General features: G+C 43.0%; 1 protein-coding gene and 1 long non-coding RNA gene across 5 annotated transcripts in view; one reads left to right on the top strand and one right to left on the bottom strand.

The window, feature by feature from the left end:
* Positions 1–24781, top strand: part of LOC112979988 (uncharacterized) — a 99621-nt gene that overhangs the window by 33954 nt on the left and 40886 nt on the right. For all 4 annotated transcript variants that reach the window (XR_003258317.2, XR_003258315.2, XR_010389435.1 and 1 more), the window contains 3 exons: positions 4841–4890; positions 8054–8152; positions 16171–16268. This is a non-coding gene — a long non-coding RNA (uncharacterized LOC112979988). The remainder of the gene's footprint in view (positions 1–4840; positions 4891–8053; positions 8153–16170; positions 16269–24781) is intronic.
* Positions 4370–9546, bottom strand: FGF4 (fibroblast growth factor 4). Its single transcript, XM_064512826.1, has 3 exons — positions 9252–9546; positions 8634–8737; positions 4370–6897 (listed from the first exon to the last, which is right to left on the bottom strand). Exons 1-3 carry the CDS (start codon positions 9544–9546, stop codon positions 6721–6723), a joined length of 576 nt encoding a protein of 191 aa, XP_064368896.1. The 3' UTR covers positions 4370–6720.

Raw genomic sequence — 24781 nt, 5'->3', positions numbered from 1 at the left:
ACCGCTCTTGTGGTGGTGGATCCTCCCTGGCCGTCACAGGCACCCTCTACCCCGACATTAAACAGCTACACCGGCCCCGCTAACATTGCAAACACCCTCCTCGGCGGCACCAGGAGCAAACAGATGTAGCTGCGGAGATGATGAGAAAGGATGTAAACAGCAGCTCACCAGCAACCACAGAGTTTTACCAAGTGGCTTTGACACTTGCCAAATACCTTTAAGCCGATAAAGATCCGATTTGTACTTCAGAGGTAATCTGATTAGCAGCCAATTTGAATATGGAATATGTTAATTTGTACAAACATCACTAAATCACTTTCTTTAAGCTCTATGAAGTAGTGTGAATGAGCGATAGTGAAGGTCAACGCAGCCTGGGGAGTCATAGAAAATGATTACTTGTGTATCTACCCCCAATAAAATAGAAGGATTAGTAATAAAATGTAATTGTATGTACACACAAAAAATTACACTAGAAGGTATCCAAGGTCAATCCAGCACTGCGAATTTAAGAAAAAAACAAATTGAACATGCCCATACCAGCAAAATCTAGTCAAACACCACCCATTTTGTCAGGACTCCTGCCTCATTCAGTGTCCAATATAGACAGCGCTCACTAAACGAGCACCCGTTCCTTGTTTTATTTCGTTCAACAGGAAGACTTACAGTTTATTCACCACATAGTCTGAGGAAAGAAGTGTTTGTTTTCTCATAAGCTTTCTATGGCTTTCATAAGTTCAGCACCAGTGTGCCTCACAAACATTAATAGATATTAACATAAGAATGGATATATTTTGAACACTTTAGTGACAGCTTGGAAATGGGTAGCTGAAGCACAGAGACATTAGTGTTGAAAAGGTGCAGTAAACTGCCTAGTCTGAAACCTTCCCAACATGGTATTTCATAGTGATTGTCATTGCGGAGACATCATTTATGTTTACCACACAGCACAGCTGATTTCAGTTTCAGGTGCTCACCATATTTGCCAGACATCATGGTGTCAGGTCGAGCATTCAGAACACACAGCCAGACCATTTGCTGCAGTATATTACTGGCATCGTGTGGGAACCTGGTGGCAGAGACGACACCAACATCTGATTCTCCAGGGTGGCACTGGACTAATTCTGCCTTGAAAACCTTCCATTCGCTTTATACTTTCTGCTGCTGTAACAAAGCAGCTAGGGATCCTATATACAGCTGCCTCCTTCATTTCCCTCACTTGCGTCACTCCCAGCACAGGACTGCTCCTCCTACTGAGTGAGGCAGGAGTCCCACTGCAAAAAATGCAAGTGATGATGTACTGAGGCATAATGCACACATGCAAAGAAAGTGAATTTATGTGTTGATGTTAAATTCTAAGAAGCATTTCTGCTTACTTGGACATATTCCCGCCAGAAAGCTCCAAACTTGGTCAAATGTACATATATCTCTTGCAGATGAGGAAGAAGTATTTTCCTAACACCAGACTGACCGTCCACACTAGTTCAGGTTGCAGGTCCATTGGCAGCATGAGGCCTTTGCAAGGAATCGTTCTCAAAATTCAGCTTGTTTTAACATGGACAAAACATGTCTTCTGCTAATCTCATTCTCCAAGCGAGTTGCAGAAGCTTTTGAAAATGGAAAAACAAATCCTAAATTGTCAGAAATCTTTGTCCAAATCTGATAAATCTTTAAGTATCTGTAAATAGTCTTAAAAAGGAAGGATTAATGAATCTTTTCTATAGACAGCATTAACCAGCTTTTTTTTTAATATAAAATGAGGCATGATAAAGTAAAATGTCATTTTTTTAATATAAGTAATTCTCTACCTGAAGTGACTGACTGCAGGCATTTCTTGCCACAGTATTAAACTATTTTTTTGAGTAATCAATTTAAAAAAAATAGGGCAGGGCAATATTTCTTGTTTGAAGTCCATAAATCATGGCAGACGCACAGGACACTGGGATTGTGCTGTGCCTTCCTTTTTCATGTTGTATTGCCTGAAAACAGCTGGGTATTACAATCTTTCACTATTCCATCCATGTTTTGATTACCTGGTAAAAACCAAAACCCCCTATTTTTTTAGCTTCAGACAGAGTTTTCTACATTAAAGATCTGTTCTTCTCATCTGTGCTTTATAAGCAACAACAATTTGTGTCATATAAAGGGAGATGCAGTATTTCAGGGAATTCCTTTTAACTTTCTTACTGAAGTGCTTGGTAGCCGTTATCAAAAGACTCCTCACCCCTTAACAGACTCTCTTTAATTGGCCACTTGCATGGTCAGTTAATATACTGCAGTAGAAACCAAGTGGTAAAGTGTGAACAACTGAATCTGGTACTATAAACTCAGTGACCGCTCTGAAACCTGTGGCTATTTATATACAAGCCAGTGTTTTGTCATGCTGATTTTTATTAGCACAGATTAGATACAGACAACTTGGTAGATGTCACAGAGGAGTCAGAAAATGTTAAGTGCAGACCATTTAAAACAGGCAAGTCTGCAAATGGGTGATGGTGTGTGAAGCTGAGTGTCTCCTCTGCCACTGGCAAGTGCCCAACTCTGCCTGGGCACCCCATCGGGGAAGTGGTCGGCCACCAGGATGTCTGGATATGGGCCAGGACTGGCACTGGTTCCCTTGGTTTATCTTACGTGACAGGCTGGATCATCAGTCTGATGTGGGGTGAAATGTGCCTGGCTTACAGGAGGGTTAATCCACTTTCAGGAAAGGTTTCAATAGTTGTTCTGTGCAGAGAAGTGTTTGTCAGAGGATGCCAGAAGCACTGGGCATGCCTGGAGCCTAGCAATGCTCCCAGTGATTTCAGAAATGCAGCACAACATTGTATTCCATGGCAGTTTATTGGTGTTAAAATTCACTCTCACCTTCAGTGCATTTCTTTCACTACCTCCAAAGGCAATGGGAGAAAAGCTGGGTTAGCAATGGAGTAAAAACAGGTGATGCTAGAGGAGAAAGAGAAGTTCTCAAGAGTTCTCTGTCACATTTCAAGCTACTCCCTTTGCAGTGGCAACAGGCTTTTAAATCTTCTCATGGGTAAGACTGTACATGCAATACAACTATGCTTGGTGCTAGGAACCCACAAAACTACTATGCTGAAATCTCACCTTCCTAAGAGCCAAGTCTTAGGATTTACCTCTGATCTTAATGATCTGGGAATGTCTCCCCAGTGCTCAGACAAATTCTTTTCCCCAGACGTAATTTTTGACTATAGTTTTGGAAGACCCTGCAGTCTTCCAAATTTACACTTGTTCATTGTTTCCGAACAATGTAAACAAAAAGTTAATTGTGAAAAATTATTATATACGTTTGCTTGCCTATTCATTCTGATTCTATTCATAGGAGCATTAAACGCACTGCATCTATCCTTGTTGAGCAAAAAAAAAAAAAAAAAAAAAAATCTATGCTGCATACTTACAGAGCCTGTATAGCTTTACAGAGAAATTGCTCTTGCTCAAAGTGAGGACACTGGCCATTCACAGCTCATTTATTGGCATCCCCTTTCTAGGAACAGGGAAGAGAATATCATTTAGTGGAAAATGAAGTGGAGAAGTTTGTATCTCGGGTCTGGCTTTCTTGGCATCTGGCTTTGTATTTCACATAGCCCTTAGCTGAACAAACTCCCTTTGCCATCAGGGAATGCAAGATGAAACCTGAATATTGTCATTCCCATTACATATCCTTCCTTAATCCTAGGAAGGGGCTTATCCGTGAGTAAAACTGAAAGTATAGAGATTTCACATGGTGTGTGTGTGGCAAGTGTGCATGAGCACATATGCATGAGTATTTATAAATAAAAATCATGCGAGTGGATCTTACTGTAAGGTGTGCTACAAAGCATTTTAACTCTGTATACACCTGGAAGAGTGTAATCAGTATTTGTAAAAGGAGGCAGTATCTTAAATCAAAGAGGTAACCCTAGAATATCTAAAATCAGTGTAAACTTTTTTCACTGAAGCGTGGCAGAGAGAGCAGCACTCTTTAAAGCCAAGGAAAGGCAATCAGGTTTCGTTTGTATGACTAACACCCAGCAACACAAGCCCCCAGACTGGTTTGTCTCTAGTCATTAATTTTAGATGCTGCATGAAAAGCTGTTGTTGTTAATAAGCACACAGCTAATACAAATAAGAATGCTAATTTCTGGCACATGGAAGTCTGCAGATTTATAATCAAGTTCATGAATCTGGGCTTTCCTGGATGAATTCCAACTTTGTCTGGGTGAATTTTAGCTGAGTAAGAAATCCGGATTGGCATTCCTAAAGGATCTGGCATAGATGCAAAGACTCCCCTACCTTTGCAAAAATGAAATAGCATCTTTTGTCTTTCATTGCAGGATGCATTCCACTCTAAATAGTTAAAATCAATAGGAGGGTGCTCTGTGTTGTAAACGTTTATCATTTATTATGCATTTAAATGTGCACAGCACATACACCACAGTCTTGAACAGCACCTGTATAAAACTACAGACAGATTCTGGTAAATGGTGAAAGCTCATACCATGTAACATTGTTATCAAGGTTTTATCACAATATTTCAACGTTACAACTACTACCTCTGAATATATCTTGTGTGAGGCTGTCAGTTGCGGATTTCAATGGAGTGAAAAGTGACAAAGAACCATTCCCAGGCCAGTTCTTTGTGATCTGGTTTTGCTGTCTGAAACTTGGAACAAAATCACCAGTTGTCAGAGGTAGTGGTGAGAATTACACAATGATCACTCACATATAGGAAACACAGAAAGTACAGAAATCCCCCAAATTACAGAAAAAAAATCCTTAGGCATGACATTTCCTCTTGAGGTGCTCTCTTGATTTGGCTTCATTTTTTTAATTATTTTTGTTTTGATAGAAGCTGGCCTGAGGTCTGATCCTGCTCTACTGTGATTTTACTGAACTTTGGTGAGTAGATTTTGTCTTCAAGGTCATTTGTAAGTAGGCAAGTCTATATGATTCCAATAGAATAAAAACTTTTGTATAGGAATGTAAAAAGAAAAAAAGCCAAACTCAAATTACCTGCAGCCTTGAGATTTGCATGTAGTTAAAAATAGTTAGTTCAAATTGGAAGATGATCTGTAAACATCTTCTAATTCGCTAAATATTGTGGTTACTCCCAGTTACAACTTAATGTATTGATGTCACAAAGATAATATGTCATTTAAAGAAATGAAAGAAAGCAAGCAAAAATAAAGGATCCTTTTTGTGATTCTCCCATAATCAAACCTGTCTTTTCCTTCATTGCTTTGGAGACATGAGTTACACGTGCAAAATATATAAAGAAAAATATAGGGTTACTTGATGACGATATAGTACTGCAGCCTGACAGCTGTCTGCAAATATTTTCACCATGATTATCCTTACTAAAAGTAAATCATGGGGTAAAGATAGCTCAAACGTGACAAGGCTCAAATAGGACGCAACCAGCTCTATCTTGAATATTTTTGGCTACATATGGAAAAAAAAAAGATTTGGGATTACAAGGATTGTTCCCCCTGGCCCCTCTCCAGAATTATAAGACCAAGCAGGAAAGCATGTACCTTCTGTGCAGATTTTGTTAGGAGACTGGCTTCAAGCGTTAGTGAGGTAGAAATGAATCAACTTTGTCAGGGAATGAGACATAGAAAAAAGCAGCATATTTCTCCATCTGAATACTGCACCAAAAAATAAAAATAGTATAGAACAACCTCAATTACCTGAAATCAACCTAAATTCTATCTACAGAACTTGTTTCTTAAGAACTAGCAAATGATTTTGCCTTTCAAAAACTTTGAGTACTATAGTGTTTCACAGACTTTAAAAAATGAATATAGTCTCCAAATATGAAAGGGAATTTGATTTGAATAAGGTATAATTTGCTCGTAGTAGCATATTTCACAGTGTCTTCATTGGGGGAGGCAGAGACACATTTTTTTTAGCCTAATGCAAAGCAATCCTCTCAAATATACACTTCAATTAAGGGCCACAAAAGATTGTACGCCCCTATTTATCTAAACAGAAATTTAAAAAAACCACTGAGTTTATATAGTTGTTTAAGCCTCTCTGCTGCCTAGTAGCACTGGGAAGACTGACTGCAGGAAAGTTCAGAGTTCAACACTGGCAGATCTAAAAACAGATTTGTGGGGTAGCTCTTCAACGCTGCACTTTCTGTACCAGAGGTAAACCGATACTGGTTCAATTAAATAGCAACACTGCACAAAGGAGGTCAGACATTGTGTGTGGCTACAGGCTAGCATCAGAACTGGGAAAGGTTTATACAGCTCATTTTCAAAGACCAAGACCTTCTTTGGGAATCACAGGGGTTTTAAAAACACACAAAGAAGAGCAAAATCACCATAAGAAACAAATACGTGTACAACAATAGACACTGTACAACACACAAACAGTGCAAAACATTGTAATATAGGAATTGAATTTCACTTGTTTTAGAACATGTAATAGCAGCACACCTGTGATAACTTAAAAATGAATTAAATAAACCACAAAGCAGAAGCCTACTGTTACACAATGAAGTGAAATACCTTGGGTTGGAGGTTTGTTTTGTTTTCAGAAATAAAAAAAAAGATCAGAACTATAAATAACTTTTGTGGCAATATATACATATTTAAATAATTAATTTAAATATCTTACACCTACTCTTGCATAAAACTCTCCAGTAAAAGTGCACCATGTTTCCTTTCCCCAAATGCATTCTCTGTCTTCCCCCGTGCTGAGGTAGATCTGAAGGGAGATTTCTCAAATTCTAGGAAGAAAATGTGTCACTGTCATTGTGGGAGATACTTTATTGCCTTTCTTTGTTCTTCCGTTTTTGCTCAGGGCTATGTACATCCCGGGATAAATCCTGGATTCATAAGCATTGTAGTTGTTTGGCAGGAGAATCTCTTTGAATTTGCACTCATCATTGAAGTGGGTCTGAAATGAAAAGGAAAGAATGAGAAGGAAGGAATTTTAAACATCAGGTGTGGAAATATTCTTGCGACCAGGTGTAGTAGGTGTGCTGCAGGAAAACGCGCAGCTGACTTTCCCCCCGTTAGTTAGCTTTTGAAGTGATCATCCAAATGAAGCTTCAAAAAACACTCAGGACTCAAAGGATCGTTAAGGATGCCCATGTCCAGGCCAGGCACATATGCTGGAGCTGCGTTAGGAAGGACACCCTGTAGCAAAGTCTGCACTCTTGGGGAAAAGACACATTTTAACAGCATGGGCAGTGTGGTGGGGTAAGGGCAGAGCCCCAGTCTGCTGCCATGTTTCTCTAATTTGGTCAATGCCCTTTTCCCATTAGTGAGAAGAGGGATATAACAGATGCTGGGACTATGAAAGTGATGAATGGTAACCTGTGCCCATGACCTGTGTTAAATGCACAGGTCCACTGATATTCCTGAGTCTGCATGTGATGAGTCTACCTCGTTCCCAAAGCAGTAGCTGTCCAATCAGGAATAAATTGTCTGAAAGTCATTTCACTTCCAGCGAAGTGGTTTCCTAGGCAAGCGCAAAGAGGGACGGGTGCTACAGGTGTGTTATCTGGAGAGCAACAAAAGAGCTAATCTCTACTGTTTTTGGGCAAAAGCCGAGGGTTTTGTAAGACAGATCTCAACCTGCCAGGGGATTACTTTATCCAGGACACTAGAACAGCATAACGCCTTCAGAAGAAATGATACAAAGGACCTGTTGCACTTTGATGGCTGATCCTGCCCAGCTTGTAGTTAAAGCCAAAATCCTCTCTGATAGGACTGATGCCACAGCATCATTCTAGATACTTCATGTCAGGGGAGATACCCTAGCTAGCTCTGATATAGTTGGGCCCTTCTTCAGCCCAGGTTCCTTCAAAACATACCTGAGAGATATGAAGTAGAAAAGCCGTGGGTAGGGAAGGAGATTCAGGAGTGCGGAGTTGAAATGATGCTGACCACAGTAACTTATACAGAGGTGAACTCAAAAGCAGAAAGACAGCTTGAAATGGGCAAAAACCTCCACTGTTATTGTTAAACTCAGCTGAGTTTTAAAAGATGCCTCTAACTATTTGTTCCCAAGATGCAGTATAAAAAAGATCTGTATTGTCTCCTAATAGATTTGCCATCTTATATATATAAGCCTGACCCCTGAAGATGCTGAATCCTCATCAGAACAGACTCTCCAACCAAGAGCATGAACAAGGAGTGATCAACAGGTATGTGGCAGGCACTGATTTATCATGTCATAAAGAATCGTACATGGGGGCCTGGCTGATCACAAGTTCAAGTGCTCTCTGAGAGATGGGCGAGGGATTGCCATAATTGCCTGAAGCTGTTCATACTTAAACATAAGGAAGATAAGGATTGTGGCTAGCATGTGGGCTTGTGACACAAAGGGACTTGCTCTGCTGGTGAACATGCTAGGCAAGATGGGGTGGCCATGGCTGAATGACTTTATATTTTATGGGGTACTCAAGGAAGTGCTGGGAATGCAAGGAGTGGGTTTTACACCAAAAGCTCAGTGAGCTTAGCACCCCCGGGCAGCGCACCTTCCCTTGGCAAGGCAGCAAGGGCTGCTTCTCATGCCTGGTCCAGGCAGGGCACGGATGGGGCTTGGGCAGCTTCCAGCGCCGTGCACACCTCTCACCCCAGCTGGCTACGGCCCCCTCCCCGAGCACATGCCCAGCAGCTACTTACAGATCCGTAGAGTTTGCCTTTGCTATTCATGGCCACGAAGAGTCCACTTTTCACACCGAATATGCTCACCACTCCTCTTTCCACGGGAGAGATTTCCAGCAGACCTGCGGAGGAGACCCGGGAGTCAGGGGGACTACGAGCCGTGCGCCACACTCACCCGGGGGCTCCCAGCGCCGTGCGGGTCCCTGCGCCCAGCGCTGCCGCGGGTGGCCGCAGCCCCCTGGCCGCGTCGCACCCCCAGCCCGTGCTGGGACCTGTCTTTGGGCCAGGCGGCTATTTTTACACTGCTCCCGTGCATCCCCCCGGGTTAAAATAAGCCCGCGTGTGCTTGGGGCGAAGGAAGCATTTGTCAGCCTGCGGCGTGCCCCCCCTCGCCGGCCGTATTGTTTCAGTTGGGTATCGCAGCCGCGGGGCCACGGGGTTAAGTCCCCGGCAGATGCTCCGCGCCCGGCAGCGCCGGGCCCCGGCCCCGCGGAGCCGCGCGGCCCGACACGAGGCGGCGGCGGCGGCAGCGCGCAGCCCGGCGGAGCCCCGCGGCGGCGGCCCGAGGCGCGCACACCGCCCCGCGGCGCGGCCGAGCCGCTGCGCGCCCGCGCGGGGGGCCGGGCGCCGGCTTACTGTATCGGTTCTCGCTGTGCACGCCGTCGATGCGGCCGCCGGGCAGGACCTGGATGTGGAAGCCGATGCCCACGTTGCAGTAGAGGCGCCGCAGCCGCTTGATGCCCAGCAGGTAGTCGCCGTCGCGGCGCTCGGCCGGCAGCCGCGCCACGGAGCGGGCGAAGAGCGCCGCGTCCCAGCGGCGCTGGCGGGGCCCGGCGGCGGGCGGGCGGCTCGGGGGCGGGCGGCCCCGCACCGCGCCCGGCCACAGCAGCCCCAGCAGCAGCGCCGGCAGCAGCGCCGCGGCGAGCGGCATCCCGGCTAGCGGCGCGCCGCCCCGGGCCGCCGGCCGCTGGCTCCCCGGCCGCCCTCGCCCCCCAGCTCCCGCTCTATAGCGAGGTCACGGCGGGGAAAGGCCCCCGGCGGGCTCGGGGAGCCGGGCAGCCCGCGCTCAGGCCGCCGAGGGTGCGCGGCTGCCCGGGGCGGGCTGCATGGAGAGGAAATCCAGGGAGCGGGGGCTCCTGAACTTGATCCCCACCGCGGGAGTCTTGTCCAAAGTGCTCGGCTTCTTCGGTAGCTGCTCAGCCATAGCGCTTCAGCCCTAGCCACGATATTTATATATCCATGTGCGTTGGTACCTATTACATCACCACCTACTGCTGTCTGCTGCAGCCCTCCGGGTTAGCCCAAAGTCAGATTATCACCCCTAGATGCTTAACAACTCCGAAGCGTCTTGAGGAGAAAGGGAGTCCGGCACTGGTGCTAAACAAGGGACAGGACAAACTTTTTAGAAGAAAAGGTCATCTTTTGCGTTCATCACAGCAGCTCTTCCCTTCCCTTCCCTTCCCTTCCCTTCCCTTCCCTTCCCTTCCCTTCCCTTCCCTTCCCTTCCCTTCCCTTCCCTTCCCTTCCCTTCCCTTCCCTTCCCTTCCCTTCCCTTCCCTTCCCTTCCCTTCCCTTCCCTTCCCTTCCCTTCCCTTCCCTTCCCTTCCCCTCGTTTCCCCTCCTTTTCTCTCCTTTCCTCTCCTTTCCTTTCCTCTCCTCTCCTTTCCTTTCCTCTCCTTTCCTTTCCTTTCCTTTCCTTTCCTTTCCTTTCCTTTCCTTTCCTTTCCTTTCCTTTCCTTTCCTTTCCTTTCCTTTCCTTTCCTTTCCTTTCCTTTCCTTTCCTTTCCTTTCCTTTCCTTTCCTTCTTTCTTTCTCTTTCCTTCCTTCCTTCTTTCCTTCTTCTTTCTTTCTTTTCTTCTTTCTTTCCTTCTTCTTTCTTTCTCCTTCCTGCCTTCCTTCTTCTCTCTCTTTCCTCTTTCTTTGCCTCTCTTTCTTTGCCTCTCTTTCTCTCTTTTTCCCTTCTTCTCTCTTTCTTTCTCTCTCTCTCTTTCTCTTTCATAAGTGCTTACAAATGCTAATGCAGGACACAAAAATCAAAGAATGCCCAACACACTTTCCCCCCAACACAATGTATGACTTTGTGGAAATCTGTGGAATTTAGGCTTTTGCTGTATCCAGGCGACATGGTTTACAGTTTGCTGGATGCAGAAAAATTCCCTTCATTAAAAGCCAAAATAGTTGTTGCATGGGAGGTTTAAGCAATGAAAAATGAAAGAACTTGCAAAAAAATGTATTTAACAATGGAAAGGGCCAAGTCTTTAATAAAGGGGAAAACGTTTAAAGAGGCAGCTTGTGTTCAAAAGCAATAATCATGTTTCTGATTTAAATGTCCCTTTAAGAAATCAGAAAGCTCGGCATTGCTTTGGACTACAAGACGTGCAGAGCTCCCTGTTGGTCAGTATACTGATAAGGGCTGTAATGACAGGAGTTTATTCCTGATCCTGAAGCTGTCTATTCATTCAAGTATTGCTGTATTTTTTAATTGTACGATTATTTTCTAATCTTTGTTTTGCATTCACTTACTTAAGTGTTACTGTTGTCTCTTAATGATGCAGTTGTTCTTAGGTGATTACTTAATTCAATTTAAGTTATTGGAAATGAAACTCAGTATTCAAAAGTAGAAGAGGAGAAGTTTTGACTACATCAGTCCAGAATTACTTTGATCAGAGCAAATCCTGTATGTTTTGTTACCTCCCTCGGCCTTCAACAGGTTTTCATAACCAACAGGTGAGGGAATATTAGAACAGTTTTGGATGGTCCTGAATTAATATGAAACGGGGGAGGGGAGTGAAGTGGTTTCTGACTCAAGTGCTTTATAGCCTGAGGACAGTTTAGTCTTTCACGCCAGCAAAGCACTCCTGCTGTTCCAGCAAAGGATGCAAGAGAAAAGAGAATTGCCCCAAGCCAGATGACAGCTCACCTAGGTGCGAAAATCTCTGACCTTCGCTAAACCTAAGCAAATTTAGATGATGTGCTTTTATTCCTTCTTGTGAGGTGCATATACACTTTGTGTGTGTGTGTGTGATTTCTGCAATGGTTTCTTTCTCCTACCACATCTCTCAGGATAGAAAAGAGACTGCTGCTGCTTTGTGGATGATTACAACCTGGTGCTATAGAGGTAACAGACTTCTAGGTGTAGCTTTGTCTTAATGTGCCAGACAAGTCAATTCATATGTGAAGGCAGCAGAATTTAGATTTTTCTCTGTAAAGGTTGGTAAATTTACTGACGTCAAATGTACAGACACTTACTAGCTTTGCATCAGGCCCATCCTGACCTCTCTTTCCCAGGGGACCATTTCTGGATGAAAGTACTATGCAGTGGGCAAGGCTGTGGAAAGCAGAGCTGCTGCTTCTCTGCCTGGAAATGCCTGTGCCATGCAGGGACTGTGCTGGGCAGCGTGTCCTTCCTGAGGGTCTTTAGAAAAAGGCATTCGCACCCTGCATCAAAATTTGAATTATTTTCTGTTAACAAACAGAAAATGATGAAGTTGGGATGAACTTTATTTATGCTTTGAAAGACAAGGTGGAGGAGTGGTGCTCCTGTCCACACACCTTGTTAGGTAATGCTTGTTAAGTAACTTGGGTGAGCGATTGTCCCTGACCCAAAACGCGTGAACTCCAAGGCCTTAGTCCTGTGAATGTGAGAGCACATGCCTAACTGTGGATGCTTGCTGAAACTTAGGGATGTGCACTTCAGGCCCAGAGTGCTGTGGGGCCAGATTCCTTTGGGACATATGGAAATGGGTTCTTAAAAATCTGTTAGGCTTTGAGTTCATATGCTTGTGAGATCAGGTCCTAAGTGATTACACAGAGCATTCAGAACGTTAAATTAAGTTGCCACAATATCATTAATCAATAAGGGAAATTTTTACAACTTCATTCATAAGCTTGCTACAGAGTAAAATACTTCAAATGAACCTTTCTGAGAACAAAAGCAACAGGTTTCCAGCTAAGGATGAAACTACAGGGTTTGTGTTTGCTTTTGAATTTTATATATTCATATATGTGTGAACATGCACGCAGATGAAATTGATATTTGAGCTGCCCAAAGGCCTCCAAATAAGCTCTTGGTTCCTTGACAGTTTTGACAATTCATTAAGCTTACAGCCTAACAGATAACATTCCACAACATAAAACAATGAAGTACCTACTACCTATAAAACACTAGGCCTGATGCTTCAAAGCCCTCTTATTGTTCGGTTATTTATATCTGTGAAAAATACATAGAGAAGAATACATAGAGCAGAACTGCAGCAGAACAGCAGCATTTTTTATTTGGTAGAGGTGTAAATGACAGGTGGAAGGACCTGACATTCAGTACCTTTATACTCCAACATAGACATTTCCAGTTGGAAATTATTGTCACAGGAAACAATCAAAACAACATATTCCCTGCGGAAGTCAATGAAACTGTGTCTTGTTTTGTTTTACTTCTTTTGCATGACTAAGATGTTCCCTCATTGCAGGGTATTTTGAATGCTACTGCTTGTGTCATACTGGAGCATCTCTTAACCATTAATTAATTTATCCTTACAAAGTTCACGCAAGGCACAGACAGAGAATGATCGCAGATCAGAGATGGACAGAGAGAGGTGAAGTGAGTTGCCCACAATCATCCAGGCTCTCTGTGGCAGGGCCAGGACTGGACCCTCCAATATGCCACCAGCTTCCATGCAGTGAAGGGGAGCTGTGCGTCTCTGGGTCATCTCATAATTAATTCTTTTGAATCTTCTATACCATGCCATACTCCACTGCTGTGTACTCCCTACCCCTTGCGTCTCACACTCTTTCACAATAATAATTTAAATATGACAACAAGTCATCTTTATATTGGTTCTGTTCCTTTAGAAGCATATATAGATGTCACAATTCAGACAGCTCTGCTTTCCAAATTCCTCTAGGCTTAAGGTACAAAAAATAAGAAAGGATTCATAGAATTCAAGTCCACACCCAGACTCAATTCCATATCATGTATTCTGAAAGAAAGGAGGAAAGAGAGAATAAACCTGGGTTATCTTTGCAAACTTTATGGAAGTTATTCTGCATTTGCACTGGCATTGAACTCAGCAGAATTTGGCTCTGTGTCTGTATCTCTAAAGGGGTTTAGGCCCATAATTCAGGTTACATATTTATTAACCCCACTAAATAGATGTAAATGACCCTGAAAGATATTGCTCATGTGCTCTTCTACTGAAGGCAAATATTATACGGAGACCCTTTGATCTGGAAGGATGGGGAGTAGACTGGAAGGGGCATAGAGAAGCATATTGTTAGCAAAAAATCCCTTTCACCATGTTTGTATGCTATGAAGACATGGCAAGAAAGCAGGCCCATACCCTACCTCCCCCTTTGCACACACTCCTTTTAATTATGATTATTTTGGAAGACTACTTACTCCCCAGCGATTGCAGAAGGGACTTGCCTGAGCAAGCTTTCTCACGTCCACATCTGGCTGCCCCTCTGTGTGATCGGGGCAGAGTCCTGGGAGAGAACAGGGCTGGAGTGCAGCACAGGGCTGGGGGCCCGAGCCCTGGAGGGCTGGGGTCGCTGGAGACCTCCACCACCCAGGCTGCTGCCGCTGGCATAACGCACATACGCACACACACAAGCTAGCAAGTCAGATGCATTCTTTTTTTTTTTTTTCCTGTTTGCAGCTGGTCTATTTGATCTCTGTGTGCCTGGGTTGTTTGCTGTTGTACGCGTCTTGCCATGATCAAAACCTTATTATCTTGGGTGATGTTGTAGTGTTATGTATTGGAAAGGGGCAGTGGAGTATAGCAGCAGGCAGCTACAATGCTGAGCAGATAACAAAGGCACCAATAACCTCTCTCCAGTGTGTTTGGACTGGTTCGATGAGGGAACTGGGTGTCACTTTGCTTGTAATGGGTATGGGCTTTTTCAGTAGCTCCTCCCTCTTCTTCTGTTGAGCTTGTACAGTTAATATATCTCTGTATACCTCTGTATAAAGCAGAGATCAGAGAGAACAAGACTGCCTGCATCTGTTTGGCTCCTCTAGGTCTCCAGTGGGTCAGATGTTGCAGTTCACACTTCCAGCTTGTGATGGTGCTGCCCATATACACCCACCTCTGCAGGAAAGCAGGAGCCAAGGAGCTCCAGCCGGAAGATCAAGCCACAGTCATTTGACTTTTTGTGAATTACATTCAGTGTCTTAGCATCCTTTTTCTCAGCTTCCATGCTTGGCTTCTTTTCCTTATTGCTTTTGAGCTGTAGGGTTAACTCTTCCTGCAATGCCAGCTCAGTGGTGTGAGGTGGTGGTGTGGTGGTAGTGACTCCTGGCAGACCAGGGGCTGCTCTTAGCCAAGGAACCTGACATGGTCATGGCAGGCCATCTCCTTGTCCTGCTGGTCCTCGTCAGTGTCTGACGTAGGAACAGCTTTCAGGTAAAGAAATGCATCCGGACAATCTATTATAGCCTCTACTTCTCACCTTGTATCTGCAGGCTGAAGCTTTGCTCCATGCTTCTCTTTAACCACGCATTCCCCACAACTGAAACGCCCATCCCAACTATCACTACCTCAGGGTCTTTCCAGCAGTTATTTGTTCTGTTGGCTTTTGCTCTTTTATCAACTCTTTTGCCCACACATTATTTTCTTTGCCCACTACTGTCTCTTCCTTTTCTCCCTTTTTCTGTAGCTCTCCCACTCCCTTGTCCATCCTCAGGACGACAGGATTACAAAAGCAATTGCCCTTTGTGAAAGTTGTGTTCATGATAAAGGATGACTAAATAACACAACAGATCTTAACTGCAGGGTCAAAGTATGTCTTCTACCTGCTAGATCTTCTGCAGTCACCTCTATGGTGTCACTGCCTACTTGAATAATTATGTGTGAACTACAGCTGGCATGAAAAAAGATCTTTGGGGAGCTATGGCATGAAAACCAGCTAAGGGAGGAATTTGTAGCAGTGCTAAGTGGGATGTCTCTCTGATGCAGAGATTAGTGTCAGTTCCTGCAACTGGAGGTGCCAGCCTGGGATGCTTCTCTGTGGGGCGGTGGGACAAGTGCAACGAACATGGGGAATCAGAGCACTCTTCAAGGGTATCATCTTTCTCAAATTCAGTATGTGACAGGATGAGTTCAGTGTTTTATTAACAGAGAGGGAATATGTGATTGGAGTTTGCATTATTGAAGAGCAGGACTCAGTGGGGCAGGACAATGGAAATGTCCTGGGAATTTGTCAACCAAACCAGACCATTTTTGAGGGAGATCATGTTCTGGGGTCTTCTCATAGCCTCACAGCCCTCATCCTCAAGCTTCAGGGAGTATGAACTTAAGATCAGTAGGGAAATCTGCTAAGATGCTATGTGGAGAAATATGTTCAAAGGATTCTTGTTACTAATGTAGTTATTTTTTAGAAAACTTAGTTCCCATCAAGGCTTGTTCTTATGTTAAAATTCATATGCTTATACTTTCATATTCATTGCTGACATTCTGCATGTGCTATTTTGTTCTTCCTTGTCCCGTATTCTTTTTACCTATTGAAATTATAAACAGTTTCGAACTAAAAATATACATATATTTTTTCCTTTTGTCAGATTATGAAACACATACTTTTGCTGATACATTACTTGACACTCTGCCAAAGAAAACTGGTAAAAGGAAACATAACAGAAAATGAGTTTTGAGAATCAGGGTAAGTGTTTATTAAGCTTATTTTTATTATTATTATTGTGGGAAATAGTAGCTTAAGTTAACTTTTTGTGTGAGAATGTTTTAGCTGACTTTGAATGTAGCATAATTCTTTACAGAAATCTGTTCAACATGTGGCCTCTCTTGTATGAATCATTTTCTACCGGTGGCTAATGTGAAAGAAACTGGCTGTTGTAAGCAAATGACGTGTGTTGCTGAATTTTAAAACTGCCCAGCAAAGCACCACTTAAAATCTGTCAGAACATATATGGACATAGCTGTACAATTCATAACCTCTCTGAGCATGTAGGAGAGTAACTTTTCCAGTTGACCTTTAGTGTCACAACTGTGAAACAAATGGATGTCTCTTTTCCTTATTTACTCTTGGACTTTCCACGGCGCTCATCACTCTCAGGCTTGAGTCCTCTCTCGAGTTGGTGGCCGTATCCTCAGAGTACCTCTGTGTGTCGGGGCATTGCTGTCATCCTCCCCAGCCCATTGCCATCTGTGGCTGCGAGGGGCAGCTACGCAGCCCTGAGGTGAGGTGCATTCACGTACATTTGGGTCAGGATCAGAGGGGTTTGAGGTCTGTATGGGCTGAAAAACTGCACCAGCTCTGTACCTTGCTCCTTCATGCACGGACAAACTGTGTGTGACCTTCCAGAGTGCCCGAGAAAGTCTGCCTCAGGCGGAGGGCTGGAGCCCAGGTGTTCAGAAAGTTCTTCAATATTCTTCTTTTGCAATACCTGCCATTGATACAGGAAATAGCTAAAGCTTTATTTTGCACTCTGACACATAAAGGTCCCTGAAAACATTTTTATACAAACACAAGTTAACTTATATCCCACTGCATCATCACAGTTTAACAGACAGCTCGCTCAGCTCAGCACTACATTACTCCTAATGAAATCAGCCTGGAGGCAGAGTACAACCAGAAGCAACTGTTTTGTTTGCTGGATGAGTTTTTGAAAAGTAAACTGTAGGCCGCAAAGTGTACACAGAGGACAATGCAGCTATAGAGCTGAGGACCACACCAGTGTGGAGCTTACCCATCAGATTCTGCATTGCCTGAAGTTAGTGACAGCAATAATAATTAGGTAAAATGTAACGTCTTCCCCTTCAAGATGTTTGGAAAGAAAAGCTAGGAAGCTAGACATATAGCTAAGAAGCATATTGCAGAAACATGTAAAATACATTAATCTGTCAGGCATCAGACATGTCTGGAAGATTTATCTTAGATTTTGACATACTTGCTATTCTCTCTCCTTACACTGTTAAATAACAGCTCCTTTTAATTGTAACGGGTGCCACTCAGTCCAAGTTTCGGTCACACAAGATATAACTAAGTGTTGGAGGTACAACCCCTACCCAGAAAAATCCACCTGATACCGAGGAACCTGCAGAGATAGCATAGCGCATTGCATGTTTTTTGACTTCATTTAATTCCTCTTCTCCTTCAAGGCCAAAACCAGCTCCAATCTAATCTACCATTTAGATTCTGCCTCTAACTGCCTCCCTTCCATTTTTCTCACTAACAAAGCAACAAGAACTACAGTAACATCAGTATTACAGCGAGGAACTAATGGATGTAGGTAAAAGAAATCAACAAGCAAATGAAAAAGAGAGAGACTGCTTATCTCCTTTTGGATGGTTCTTCATATGATAGTACTGCTATAACAGTACATTTCTTGAAGGGTTTACTTGTGTTCCTGGGGAACAGGATTGGACTCTAAGGCAATTTGTGCAATGAAGCCATACAGTCTCCTTAGCTCTCAGCAATGAACATCTGATCAGAATGATTATTTTGATATGGATATTTATGTACATTATTACTGGTGTTAATGGGAATGGAGGATGTACATGTGAACTATTGGACTGGACAGTGGGTTGGGAATGACACATAACGAGGGGAAAACTCCCTGCCCAGGGAATTCAGACAGTGCTGGGCAGTCACTGCTATGCTATTTGCCACGTGCTATATACAGTCACAAAATATTCCACTCAGTCAGAGACACGGCCAGAAAAAGCCCTGCGAACCCCAAAGTCTTGCAGTCTTATAATAACCACTGAAGCACGCTCTCCACCACAAAAGGAATAGCAGAGCTCCTGTTGACCCACATGGGACAAGCTGCATGCAATTTATTGCAGTATGTGAAGAACCAGGCAAAAACAGAGGGGGTGATTTTTGTACATCCAGGGCCACTTAGCATTGCCCTGGAACTTAAAAGAAAACTTAAAGTATGAATAATGTTCATTTTTATGTACTTCATAATGCTGGAATGAGGTACGATAAAATGATCTGGAGTTTTCAGCATATCTGCTTACTTTCAAGGGATAAAAACTAAATATGGGTAGCAGTATTTGGATGGAAGTATATCCCATTGTTTAGAACATTCCTTTCAAAATGATCCTGCATTCTTCTTCCCCCTCCTATTCCACTTTTTAGCTTGTAAATTTATTTTACATGAAGGTTGTTGGATAGAGCATACTGGGATGCTACTCGTCACTTCAAGATCAAATGCAGGAACTCAGAAAAAAAAAAGCATTGGAGTCTTTATGACTGAGTTTCTTACATTGGAAAACGAAGGAATATAATGATGATACAATAGTCCTCACTGTAAAATGCCATTGCTATTGTCTACAACACTGTACATGTCATTATTATTACTATTATTATTTTTCTGACAAAGATTAGTCTAAGACTTCAGTTACAATCAAACCACAAACAGGACAAACGGCTAACAAAATAAGCTGCTGGCTGACTTGTCTTCTAAAAAGCTGAGACAGCTGCTAGTTTTTGATACCATTGCTACATGTTGTAATACTAATTACTGCAGTCAAACCATTTTCATTTGGTCTGATTGGCCAATGCCAATATAGCAACATAGGTGAATGATACCTATTTATTGTGTGTTTGTTTTGAGAAGAAGATGGTCCAGGTCATGCATTGTCCCGTAAAAGAAGGGTGGCCACACACGTGGAGAAACTGCAGCTGGTCCTCATGTTATGTCAGGGCCAACAAGGACTAGAAGACTGTGTCAAACTGGAGCCATCACTGGAGGGATCGGATCAGTCCTGAAGGTCCTGTCAGCCAAGGGAGCACAAGGCATTTGCTGGTGCTGACTCTACCTTACCCTAAGAGGGTAGATCCGAAAGCCTGACTCAGTGGCCTTTTTCTTGGAGAGTTGAACTGTGGCCCCAGCAGTCACAGTGGCTGGAGAACAGAAGTTAGCAAAGGGAGAGAGAGCAAGACAGATCTAGAAGCTACGCTAGCTGTTCGCCCAGAGATCTCCACTTAGCTGCTGCTGAAATGGTTTAATAAGAATGTGATATTTGGTAGTGGCAACAGCTTTTTGCTATCAGTATTTGAAGAGGTGGACAGTATCATCCCAAATCAACATATCACAGTTTGGGGATCCCTCTATGCCGACAGTCATATCTTCTCTTTTCCTGTCTATCTAAACTCCCCCTGCTCTCTGTCATGCTGAGGAGCTCTGAGGACAAGGGAGATCATCAAGAAGAATCAAGCCGGACAGGGTTGTTCTGTGTTAGGTTTTTACAGAGTGTAGAAAGTGCCTTTCTTTCCCCATCACCACTTGTGGTGAAGCATCTGTTTGTGGGCCTGTGCTCTAAATTGCAGCAGGAAAATTTTCTGGTGTAAATACAAAGAAATTACCTGCTTCTTAAAGCAGCTCTGGTTTGAGTGCAATCATCATTCAGAATCACAAAAATAAACCTTTTACAATGTTGTTGTTTATTACCCCTTCGAGCCACAGCGGTTTGTGCCCAGTTCCCAGCCGCTGTACTACTCCTGTGCCTGTGCCTGTGCCTGCTCCTGCTTCTTCAGGGATTTCAGTGCCCCTCTCCATTATGTTGCAGCAGAAACAAGGTCAGAGCAATGCTAAAACACCAGGAAAGAGCATTTCTTTTTTTAAAGTTGTGGGGTTCACTCTGAAGCCTCGCAAACACTTGTGTGAGGAGAAAAGAGCCAGTCCAAGATTAAGTGGCTGCAGGGGAGGGTGCATGGAGTGAGGGGAGGGCAGTGCCTTAAACTGACATTTTTGCTTCACTTCCTGTTCATTTCATGCTTTGTTTTAGCTTTAGCCAAACCCTGCACTCATTTATGACTAAATTGCATATTATTACATATTATTTAAGCTTCTGTGATGGTGAGGAGTAAGAGAAAGACAGTTCCATTAGCCCCAGAGGGGAATACGCAGAGTGCCTTTGCTTATGAGCTAACTCTATATTGCAGAGGGAGCTGCAATACTTCAGCAGAGAGCTTGTAAGAAATCAGCTAACACATTTAAACAGTAATTTGGAATCACCAAATACTAGTCAAAGATATCTAGCTGTTGTTATACTATAAATATAACAATTGCTATTATTAGTAGCAGTGATAGTTATTATTACAAGTTATTATTAGTCATAATTTTTATTGTGGTACCACTCAGGAATTCCCTTAGTAGACCAGAGTGCGCCATGCACCATTTTTGCACTATGCACTGTAACACTGTTACCATGACAATTTTTCTCTGTTTGCCAGTGTGTTTTGGCTAAAGAGCCAGCTGTTGAGTAGCTGTGCTCCAAGTTGCTGAGCAATAAATCCCAAACCAAACTCATGACCAGATTTTTGCCCCAAGTCTCAATCTTGTGATTTGCTGCATAGGCTGCATTGCAACTCCGCCTGACTTCAGCAAATCAATCTGCAAAAACAGCATTCTATCACTGTGAAACAAGTAGCTCCTAAGCCAAATTTATGAAAATATACATTAAATACTTATTTGTAGAGGTGAACATATGAGATGCTGCTGGTGAGGCTGGCGATGAAGAACATATTACTGAAAGGTTCTGTGGGAACAAGTGAAGATGAGAATGATTTTTTGCAATACAGGAGAGAAAGCTTTTAGAAGCACATTATGTTAAGAAAAAAGACATTTTGCTAAGCAGGAGGCGACAAACTTTGTGAAATATCAGTCATTTCTCAGAGATGAGGAGATTTCTCTGACACCTTGTCATGCTTGAGAGATCCACAGAAACATTGGCCTGGCTTTTCGCTTGATGTTATTGAACTCTGCAGACTACTCCACAACACTCTGGGCAGACCAGTGCAGAAGGTCTCCTGCAGTGGCCATGTCATTCGCTTCTGGGCTGGAGCACCGCAGAGAACTCTGCAAACACTGCCCAGAAACCTTCATCTCTTTTTTTGGTTCTGTTTTCTGTATGTTCCTATCAATGTGCTGCACAGCTGTTGGGAACATTCTGGGTATTCAAGTCCTGTGGTGATGAAGGGCCGATAAGGAAATACTGAAATGTTGGGCGTTTTTCATTTAGAATAATAGAGAACATTTTCTCCTCCCTTCCCCCCCCCCAACACACACACTTGTTTAGTGCATTTAGTAGCAAGGCAGAAGAGCAGTCTTATTTAGCAAGTGAAGAGTCTTCGTGGCTGGTAAAGCTAACACTGTGTAAGAGAGACTTCTCGCCTAATGCTAGTTGTCTAAAAATTAGGTGTCTATTCTAAGCTAGTTGTCTATTGTCAATGAGAAAAGCAAGCACTTCCAAAAGAAGATTCGTTCCATCCTAAAAGACATGCTTAAGATAGCTGGGATAAATCATCCACTCTTCCACAATTTTTTCCGTTGACAACAGCAGAAGCCTAGATGTTTAGCTCACTTACACTTGCCTTTTAGACTATGTATCTAGCTTTTAGTCACCTAGATCCTACACATGGTGATGAAAGGGCAGAGTCCAAATATGCAGGCACAGTGCATTTGGTGCACTTCTGAATTTACTATGCATCTTCTTACTGAAATCGGTTGAATCCTAATGGCTAGTAGTGGCCCACTGGAGGATAAGAGAGACCTCCTGAACTTTTAATTGCCTTTTCAGTGGTGTTCTCAAGTACGAAATATGTTCTCACTTCGAAATCACTGCTCTCCTACTTCTATAAACCAGTCGTGTCCTACCACCCCAACATCTGTGAAGGAAACTGAGCCTGAGCTGGGCCCAGCCTCCAGCTGCTCTGCTCTGAGAGGAGTGTAGGGACACGGGTTCCCTGCCTTTTTGCTCACATCTGCAGGCTGCAGTTTGGCTTACACTTGGCTATGGTCAGTTAGGAGCTCTGCCTCTATGCAGCACTGCTGTATGGGAAATATTAACTTGATGGAAACTTTCCACTTACGGCTAGATTTTGTGAACTAGGGATAAGGTATCCTAGTGCAAAAGAGTGTGAACTTCCAGGTATTTGCACATATACTTTATCATTATGAGTGCACACTTGTGGTGATGACAGATGCACATTATTTTGGAAAGGACATCTGGGTTCCTTTCTGAAAAATGATGTTTGCATGTTCCTTTACATTCTCCCACTGGAGGTGGAAGGAGGGAACTCAACACTGTATGTGTTGGCAATTTTACTCTTTTTTTATTTTACTCTGTAAAAAATAGTAACTGATTTGAAGCTGTTCAGATACTGGAGAAAAAGGATACATGTCCATAGACCAAGTAAACTGGCATGAATCAGGATCAGTTTAGTTTTTCTTTTCATGCCAGTAAGTGAAAAATAAAAAGTTTCTCCATTTGAACATACTAATGCTAATTCTTCCAAGGTGATATGGTCATTTGACTTCTCCTTTCTATATTGTAGCAACATGTGAAATTGGTCTCTGTGCAAAAAGAGTATATTTTTTTGACGACTTTTGGTTCTGATTCTTGCAGTTGTTCTTGACTCCCCTGTTGATCTACCTTTTAAATTTCCCAGCATAGATAACCGGTATCTCACTACAGGGCTCACTCGGAAATGATGTTTCCCTTGAAATGTATTTTCACAGCCTTCTGCACAAGGGTACATGCCATTCCCTAACCAAAAAGAGTGTATTCATTCTCAAGGCTCTCACAAAGATCACAGGAGATTCAACTGCCCCTGAACTGCCAGCATGGTTCAGCCCTGTTGTCACTGGGGTCTGCAAGCCATTAGCATCTGGTGGCTGTTGGGTAACCCGTGGTATGTGAACTAATGGTCCCAAACCATTACCTACTGAGCTTATCACAAAATCACTATGGTCATGATTTGCATCTCTCCAAAGTGTGGGTTCAATAACTCTTTCATCTGTCATTACCAGTAATCTTTCTTTGTAATCTTTCTCATACCTCTGTGTCACCTATATCCACACTATAGGTGATATGCTTTCTAATGGTCCGCTTAACACATTCACAAGTCTCCCATGCTCACACTACTGTTTGATTATGTCTTTTAGGGTTAAGATCTGATCAGTGTATCTACACCCTCTTCTAAAGCTAAACTGACTTTCCTTAAGCCTACTATTCAGCGGTGCCTGCTTTCTTGTTCACAAGCACTCAAGCAAACATATTCTCAAACACAGCAAACAGGCTAATGCCTCTTGAGTTTTATATTCCTTCCTGCCACTGCCTTTTCTTCAGCTTGCTGTAATCACATCTGAATACCAGAGACGAGTCCTTCCGCAGCTTTGAAAAGCAAGAGGAATACCTGACACTGTCACATCTGTAACACCTTTGTTGTCAGCATCACCAGAAGGACAAGTTTCTTCAGGATGACCTTCCATGAGTCCCACCAGGGCCTTGGTCCCAGGACAAGGACATCTGTGGGGTCTTTCCATTCATTTCGAAGACTTTCAGTCCTGACTCTTGCAGCTCTTCTTGGCTTCCCTGTTGATCTACCTTTTACCTTTCCCAGCTTAGATGCTCTTTTCAACAGTTTTCCACTCTCCTGTCTAGATTTTCACGTTAATTTCCATATCTCCCTCTTCACTAAGATAAACTTTTGAGAGCTCTGTCATTCCAACAAGTTTCTGACTATCTGTTCAAGCAGAGGTATGGGCCATGAGAGTTTTTGATCTAGTGCATCTGTCATTCACCTTCCAAAACATAGCTTCAAGAGAGATGTGTATCTGACTAGATCTATTTGGAAATACTGAAGAAGTAAAAGTAAATCTGGAACCTGATATTAGGTCCTAATTTAATGCATACTCAGCCTTTACTCAGCTGATCTCAAAATGAATCAGTCTATTAACTCTTCACACTAGACTTTTTTTATTTTAAGTGTTTCTTCATCAGAGTTTCTCTGATTAAATACTGAAAAAGCTGTATCATGATACAGATAGGCATATTACAGTTAGAAGACAAGCATTTAGACTAATCTGTTGTGACCAAACAGAAATAGTGAGCTTTAGTTTCCTCTTTTGGAAAGGTGGGTGGTAGCTTTTCTCAGATCACTCTCCACAGCTGGCAAAGGATTCTCAAAACTCATAGGTGTAGTGACCAACCTCCAGACAGAGGCTGAAATTAAATTAGGTCTCCTTGAAACCCATGTCTAGTCACTTCTTGCCATAAATGCCAGTGTTACTGGTACTACGAAAAAAAAAATGAGGAGAATAAATATAGTTTTATCGATTCTGTTGTATTTTTATATCCCTTAAATGCTGCAGACACCATTGTGTGAGGCATCACACAAACGTGCAGTAAAAGATACTGATC

This window comes from Dromaius novaehollandiae, chromosome 5 (assembly GCF_036370855.1).
Source record: "Dromaius novaehollandiae isolate bDroNov1 chromosome 5, bDroNov1.hap1, whole genome shotgun sequence".
NCBI lineage: Eukaryota > Metazoa > Chordata > Aves > Casuariiformes > Dromaiidae > Dromaius > Dromaius novaehollandiae.
The sequence above is the reverse complement of the archived record's forward strand: the minus strand, read 5'-3'. Positions and strand labels throughout refer to the sequence as shown.